Here is an 8,880-nt window from a genome sequence, read left to right as displayed (position 1 = left end):
GTATGGTGCAAACTTGACATTTGTGGATTTGGAAGAAGCTGATTTGTTTGGGGTGAAGCTGAATGGGCACAAACCAATTGTGGCAAATTGTAGCTTCCGTGGAGTAGGTGATCAAGGGGTAGTTTTGGTATTTCCATCCCCATCAAAAGAGGATAGTGAAGATGGTGGTAATAATGGAAGGATTGTAACCGTTTCCCTCCCTGTGAAAGAACTCTACCAGCTGAAAAATAAGCTAGGAGCAGAATGGGGTATTGTTTGAGATAATTAAGACACTAGTTCATGTTAGTTATATTTTGATATTCCAAAAGGGTAACTGGGTTTATGTTTACGTGGATTGTTTTTCATATATTTTCCAGCTAGTATTCCATTATCATCCTTAACTCCTTATTATCTCTGCCAGCAATAAAAAGCATATATCATGCATGTAATTGTTTCCATATGTTTTAATACTTGTATTACTTTGTTTATATTGATGATGGGGATATACAAGAGGAAGTAGGTGATTTCTTGTTCTAAATATTCGTGATATGAAAAATTTAAAAATTATTTAATAGTTAATAATTTATATTTTTAAGAATTAAAATATTTAATTTTATATATTTTAATTTTATTTATTTAGTTGTAGATTGGAGTTTACATTAGTAAATTTAATTTTTTTTTATTTTAATCTAATCTAAAATTATAATTGCATCATAAATTATTATAGTCATCAATTCATCATAGAGTGATTTAAAAGTTCAATTTTTTTTTTTTTAATTTTGTGATAAAATCATAGTATGGAAGAAAGATTGAAATTAAAAGATAAAAATTGGGAAACTGAAATATTATGTTTCAGGTCTGCTACACATACAAGCCTTTTTGACTTACAAGTTCTACAAGTTAGCTCAAACCCAACAAAAACCACGCGCACCACACTCTCCACACTCGAGCGTAAAAATCACGTGCGTTACTCAACCGTTTCGTTTTTCAAAAGCGCACTCATTATGAAAGACTCTTCCTCTTCTTCCTCAATCAATACCCAAACCTTCGAGATTCAAGCCACGTTCAAAACCAAACAAAGCTCTTAAGAAACCGTCCAACTCCTCGCGAAAAGCAGAAGAAATCAAGAAGAAAACATACAAATCTCCATCAAAAAACACCAAAAAGAACGAACAAACATTATTCAAGGTACTGTTTCATTTTTCTTCTAGGTTTTTCACATTTCTGTTTCTGATTTCGAAATCAAAGCACTATATCGTTGTATTTCTCTCTCTGTTTCACTGTTCTTGGTTTAGATCTCATATTACTGTTCTGATGAAACTGTTCAAGTCGTTTACGCTGTTTTACGTACTTGTAGTGAATGGTTTAACGTGTATTGAATTTCAAGTGAAATGATTTTTGGGTGTATACATATAAATTTTGTTTTGTGCATATTGCATATTTTTTAAGTAGGTTTGTATACATATAAACTCTGTATGGCGGATTCCTGGGTGTATATGTCGGACTTTGAATGTGACTGGTGCTTCTAGTGGCATTTTGAACTTAAATATCATTCTGAACTCATATAATGTCATGTAATCCAAAAAAAAGTAAAGATGTATGGGACTGATATATATATATTAAGAGTATTGAAGTGTAACTGGTGCTGCTCTAATTGTGCTTGACCTTGTAGTGTCATTTTATACATGTTTGGTTGAGTTGAATATGATTTTGAACTCATTTAATTTCGTTTAACTGAAAAAACAAAATGTGTATAGGACTGGATTTGGGTGTATGTGGCTGGTATTTGGGTGTACGTGACTGATATTTGGGTGTATCTCTATGATATTTGGGTATATTTTTTATCTATTGACATTATTTCTTTATCCTTGCAGTAAAAATGACAACCAAAAACTAAGGTAGAAAAAATACAATGTAAGCGCATATATATCCCCCTTGATCCATTGGTTGGATCCTATCCAATTTTTTCGTTTGCTAGACCCGTCGTTAAAAAGCCTACTTTCTTACGATTACGAGGTTTATTCGAATATGAAATCCAATCCTGGAAATATAGCATACCACTTTTTTTTACTATACAGGGTTTCGATACATTTCGAAATAGAGAAATTTCTAGTGGAGCGGGTGCTATTCGAGAACAACTAGGCGAAAAAAAATTAAAAAGATGACCGAGCCAAAGAAAGCAATCATTCATGAATTAGGTTTTGGTGGACTCATGGACATTCCACCAATGAATGTGCCTCACAAACTATTAAAGGAGTTGGCTAACTCCTTTAAATTGGGAAAAAACACACTGGAAACAAGCTATGGTTCCTTTAAAGTTAAACCCAAAACAATAGGGGCTGCCCTTGACCTCAATGCATCAAGTAACTGATTACAGAAAATCTCTATACTTTCATTCTCTGTAATATATTCTTCGTAATATCTTATTCTGATATCATGTAATCAAGTAATAAATTTAGGTGTATATGAGTGATATCTGGGTGAATATGAGTGATATTTAGGTGTATTTCAAGTAATAATTTTTTTCTTTTTTGTAGGAGATATATTTCCTAATAAAGTGAGTTATAAGAAACTTTCTGAAGAGAACAAACTGATTTTTAGAAGGTTCCAGGGGAACACTCTAAAGAATCTTACCGATGACATGATGAGTATCGGTGTTAAAAACGAACAAGATCGCCTGATGTTCAAGAGGATTTTCATCCTCTATATTCAGATGGCGTTCTTGTTGCCAACTACAATAAACAAAGTATCTTCCGTGCACATAGCACCAATTTTTGAGATGGAGAAAATAACGGAAGGCAATTGGGGCACCCATGTGCTGAATTTCATCATCAAAGGCATTACAAATTATCGTCTAAAAAGGAAAAAATTAATCGACGGATGCCTCTATGCCTTGATGATAATATATTTCCATCTAGCAAAAAACAAGGACAAGAAAGGAGAAGAAAACCCTGGACTGCCCTGGGTTAGCAACTAGAATAGAGAGCAGCTGGTTGCAAGGATGAGAGTAGAGATAGATGGTCATATGGTAAGAGAACAGCATACTTTCTCTAATTTGGATGTATTTTATTTATGTAGATGCTGTAAACTAACATTTCTACTGTTTCAGGGCATCGTCAAAATGGCAGAAATAAAAAAGAAACTGAAAAAAATGAAAAAAAAAGAAAAAAAGAAGAAAAGAAAAAAAAAAGAAGGCAAGTTTAACATCTGAGAGTGATCCATCAGAGACTGAAGTTGATTTTTTTTCTGAGTCTGAGTCTAAAGAAGACTCAGAGGAACCTAAAAGAAAACAACCCAAAAGGACGGCCAACAAGTAAGTAATATTTTTGGATATAGTTTTAGGGTGTTTTTTTCTAATGATTGTTTGCTTTCCAGAATGGAATCCAGAAAGAGGAAGCAGATTTTAGAGGATTCTAGTTCAGAAAGCAAAAGTGAATCCAATGATGAGTAAGATTATGAAATTATCATCCATTTCTTTCCTGTTTCTATCAAAATTTAATGTATTAATAGAGAGTTTCTCATTTATTTTCAGGAGTGAAGAATCGTTGCCAATTAAAAAACAAAAAACAAAGAAAAAAATTCACACTCCTACCAAAAAGTATGCACTGCTTTCGAGAGTATTTTATCATTAATATTGTTGTATTTGTCTGATTTAAAATTTTTTATTTCCAGGATGCAATCCAAAAAAAGAAAGCACATAATTGAGGATTTGTCTTCAGAAGAAGAAATTCATTCCTATGACATGTAAGATACTTTCTAAAGCTATCTTACACTATAATCAAAACTATATTTTGTTAACATGTACTTTTGAATGTACTGTCAGAACTGAAATTGGAACTGAAATAATAGAAGAATTTTTAAGACAATCAAAAAAGAAGAAAACAAATAAAGAGGCTGTTGCACAGGGGTATGTTGAATTTGGGTGTATATTACCATTTTTAAGGTATTTTGGTTGCTGATTATTATTCTTGCTTTATTTGATAGAATTTTGATATCCTAATTTAACTAGATAGTATTTTTACTGAATGATATTTATTCTATACTTAGAATGCCGGAGGTGAACTTAGCAAATGAGACTGACCCTTTGTTTTGAAGGACAAACGGATCAAAGCAGTGTAAACAAACCTTCGAATTGCATGTAATTTCTTTTTCTTATATCATTTTTAAAATTTTTTTTACCATATTCTTCTAATTCTGTATACATATTTTTTAGAACAAAGAGCCCTTTAATATTTTGTTCAAGAAAAAAAAAGGCAGGAAAAAAAAATAAAAATCTGCAACTACGTAAGTTTTTTAAAAAAAAAGAGCCTTTTCGGGTGTATTTGGTTATTATTTGGGTGTATTATTTTCTTATTTTGGTGGATTTCAGGTTGAGTCGGGAAGAAGAATCAGTGAGTGACCCAGCTCAATAACAGATGATCATTTTTCAACCGCCCTCCGAACCGCTTAATATGTAAGTTTTACAACTAAATTTCAACCTTCTAATCATCTATTTTAAAGGACTTTCTTAACGTTTTATTTTTGTCTTATTTAGAGTTTCAATTCAACTATGCATGCCTTCATCCCAGACAACATCAGCAAGCCCTGTGCCACCATTTGAACCATCCCTCCAACAGAGAGGTGAGGAATAATATTCGGGTGTATTTAGTTATTGTTTGGGTGTATTATTTTCTTATTTGGGTGTATATCTTGAAAATTGAGCTGTAGTTTATTTTTTTTATAATTTGATTCGTTTTTTCTAACCCTGCAGCACTCCACAACCCCAGAAAGTTGATGAAAGCACACCGACGGTGCCACCAGCTCCATTTAAAATGTAAGTTCAGCACAATAGAACTTGGTTTTCGATATCATTCGTCTATTCTCATTCTCATAGTATGATATATGTCAACACGCAGTGATCCAGCCCCTGAAGCCACTGCTGCTGCACTATTGATGATGGCTCGGACAGCATCCTACGTACCTAGAGAATTTTTGTTGCCATCATTCAGCATTGGCTTCACTGATTCAAGCCAAGAAGAAATACAGACCCAAGAAGGGGAGGGGCAACCAGAACCTTAGGTGGGAAAAAGTCCGAAAACCACAGTACTAATAGAAGAATTAGATGAGCTGGTGAAAAAATTGCAAAGAGTAGTGGAGAAAAGACAGCACTAGATTTTGCAGTGGGTAAAAGTCCCCCAATTGAAAAGCAGACTATGGGCCAAAATTTTGACAAGTTTGAAACTCCTGCAAGAAGCAATTTAATGTTAGCCAAAATGAAAAAAAATGCTACTTCTGGGCCACACGTATAAGGACATATGGGGATGGAAGTACTGATGAGTATGATCCTGATTGCACACTCAATACCCAACAACCATTGGTGTTGTCAAGAGTCCACTTTGCATCTCTAAAAGCTACTTTATATATTGAAGCTGACGTAAGATTAGAATAATATTAATGATTATATTATGACATGTGACTGCAATATACATTGATGTAATTAATTTGGGTATTTTATTTTTGTAGATTGTCACTGCTATGTGCCTAATCCTGAACCAAGAAAATTTTAAAAGATTTCAGGAAGAAATTTACTGTCTCCCGCCTAATATTGTGGTAAGGTGTAATGTAATAAAATTTGGGTGTATTTGTATAATCTTTTGGGTGTATTAAAAGATTTTTATTGGTGTTTCACAAATGCTGCAGAACATGGCCATTGGAAATCATGCAGGTGGGGAGTTCTTACAGCCGAAATCCAAAAAGCCATTTATGGTCGAAGATTACCCAATGTTTATACCCTTTTTGGACCTGAAAAAATTAGCATCACATCCATATGTAAGTTTTCATTTCTAAAACTTCTTATCACAATTCTTTGGTTATGTGCGAATTAAACTAAAACACTGTTCAATGTGGACATGCTTCAGATTTTTGTACCTGTTTGCTATTCAGAGCATTGGTGGATATGGGTGGCTAACGTAAGAAAGAAAAAATTTTATATACTTAACCCGTATCACAAGGAGTGTCCCTCTAAACCCAGAATGAATCTAAATAAATTTGTTGTAAGTTGATTATGTTTTTTGCGTTTTAAAATTTGGGTGTATTTCAATTCAAAGTAAGGTGTACATTGTGATTCTTTGGGTGTATTCATTTATTAGATTTATTCTTTCTTATATTTTGCTTTGTTTTTTATTTTTAGAGGTACGTGATTTCGAGAATTAGGGTATATGCTAGGGGCACCTCTCAAGAAAAAAGATCATGAAATTGAACCTCCATACATTGACATTTCAAGCCAACAAACACCGTATAAATCTTTCACTTTGAAAATTGTGTTTTCTCTTGCTGTCCTATTTTAATTTGCTAAATTATTTTTAGTTTTCAGCTTTGATTATGCTGTTTATGTAATGAAATGGCTTGAAATAATTCAGCCTCAAAACGTTAAAAGGGGGAAGTATGAGTGGGACAATTGGACTCGGGTAATTGTGTTTAAAACTATATAACTCTCTATTACTTTTCTAAATTAACAGAGTTGATTCAAAGAATATTCTTTTAAACTGTAGGTGGAGGTGGACCACTTTAGAGTTGAATTTGCTTCCCGAATTCTTTTTCATGAGATGAATCGTGACAGAGATACATCGATTTCAGGGAAAGTGAAGCAATGAGATTGTCCAAGCCATCTGCAGTGTTGTTGAGTCCATATTGACAAGTAGATTCATATGATATTGACAGTGACAGTGATTAATTTCAGTGTTATCTAGTCTTGAAATAGTTTGAACACTTTTTGTAAATTTTGTGAATATTTAATGCAATTGTATTATAAAATTTGTTTGCATAAATAAATTGTCTGTGCTATATTCAAAAGCTGTAAATTACAGGTACAGAAAAATAAAGGAAAGCAACACCAAACAAATTAATACGCACAATTACTTTAATTATTCACCCAAATATAACCCGTATACACCCAAATATATACCCTAAAACCCTAAACCCTTAAACCCTAAACCCTAAATCCTAAAACCCTAAACCCTAAACCCTGAACCCTAAACCCTAAGCCCTAAACCCTAAGCCATAAACCCCTAAACCCTAAACCCTAAACCCTAAAAACTAAACAAAACACTAATTTCTAACATAAACAGCAGCATCTGAAAAATATAAAATTAAAATGTCAAATACAAGGGAATTCAGAAATACACCTAAAAAACTGAGCGTTACACCAATATCCTGTAACTATACACCCAAAAACTTATCAACTGTTGCTGGATCCCTGAACTGATAATTCATAACATGTCCGTGATATTGGCTGGAATTTGCTTGCACCACTGATGCAGCATCAAAAAGATTTAACTGGAAATAATAAACTCACATATTAGCAAAACTATTAACAAAACAATTAAACTCAATTACCACCTATTTAAAGAACATCACTTTTACCTCACTTAGAACTTTCGTTTTCTTCTTCTTTGAGGCATTTGCAATCTATTTGTCCAACTTTGAACTAGCATATTTTTTGGACGTCTTCTTGTTCGAACCCTTGGAGGGCTTTGAAGCTCGTTAACGGATTCCAAGTTGGCATCTTCTTGAGATAACGAACATGTCCCATTCCTTTTGGCTTTCAGTTCTTCCATCTCAACCATGATGTTATCGTAGGCACGGTGTAGAATGGCAGTCAGCTCCTCAGATTTTGATGCAAATTCACATATATTTTGCGAACGAAATACCAATTCGTCAAACCTCTTGCTTATTGGCTCCAATAGTGGCTCGTCGTGGCTGCTTTTGATGTGTGTGTGTCGCCTCTTTACCTTCTTACTCCATCGTTCCAATATATATCTCGGTGAAACTTGGGTTACTCGTTCAAAGTTTAACATGCTTAGGGCGTGATGGCACAATATCCCTCTTGACTCGAATAATAAGCACTGGCATTTCACTTGGGCTGCTACTGAGTCGTAAGTAACCGCAAACTTGTTGAATATTGAGGTGAAAACTTGTTCTCCAACTTCGTATATTGAAAAGCCTAAAGCGGAGTTCATTAATCTTGTGATGCAATTCACCTTCCCTCTGAATTGTGCTTGGACTTCCCTAAACTTTTGGTGAGTGTACACATGTTGAAACTGAGCTTCTATGGAGGATTTTGTTGCACATGGTATGACCGTGTGAAAATCTGCAGCATCCGATTCTCTCTCTGTTTGATCCCTGCTTCCGAGGTAATTATTGTATTGTTTGACAAATTGGATAAGTGAGCTATTCCGGGTAATGAACTTGTTAAAAAATGAATGCATGCTCTCGCTCCTTTGTGTGCTTCTCATCTCGGCTCAGAAGTGGTGATCCAGATAAATTGGAACCCATATATGACGGTCTTCATAAAAATCTGCAAAATACACCCAAATCAGACTATAATACACCCAAAAACATTTATTTTACACCTCTGCTACAGATTTTAAACGTCATTACCTGAAACCCACTTGTTGTCCACAAGACCATACTTCAGCAAAAAATCATCCCAATTCCTATCAAATGATTCTTTGGTATGAGAGTTCCAAACAACATGGCTCATTTCTTGTTCGATTTCTATGTGTCCCTTGTACCCATTTAATTTGCCTGGAATCTTCTTCATGATGTGCCAAATACACCAACGGTGAATTATTGTGGGCATACAAACCTCAATAGCCCTTTGCATCGATGCACATTGATCGATGAGAATCTCTTTCAAAGCATTTCCTCCCATGCAATGAAGCCAACATTGAAATAACTATTTGAATGATTTAATATCTTCGTTTTTCATCAAAGCGCATCCAAGAAGTGTTGATTGACCGTGGTGATTCACCCCGACAAAAGAACCACAAACCAAATTATACCTGAAACATATTACGACAAACAGAATTAAAACCAACAAAATACACCCAAATAATTATCTTATACACCCAAAAACCTCCA

The 8,880-nt window shown here is 34.1% G+C and overlaps 1 protein-coding gene across 1 annotated transcript in view; it reads left to right on the top strand.

Annotated features, from left to right (window-relative positions):
- LOC110264423 (protein ECERIFERUM 2-like) overlaps positions 1-467 on the top strand; it is a 994-nt gene extending 527 nt beyond the window's left edge. Inside the window, exon 2 of the mRNA XM_021106515.1 lies at positions 1-467. Within this exon, the coding sequence (XP_020962174.1) occupies positions 1-259 (259 nt within the window). The 3' untranslated portion in view covers positions 260-467.

This window comes from Arachis ipaensis, chromosome B07, assembly GCF_000816755.2.
Source record: "Arachis ipaensis cultivar K30076 chromosome B07, Araip1.1, whole genome shotgun sequence".
In the NCBI taxonomy this organism is placed as follows: Eukaryota; Viridiplantae; Streptophyta; class Magnoliopsida; order Fabales; family Fabaceae; genus Arachis; species Arachis ipaensis.
This window is presented reverse-complemented; position numbering and strand designations above follow the sequence as displayed.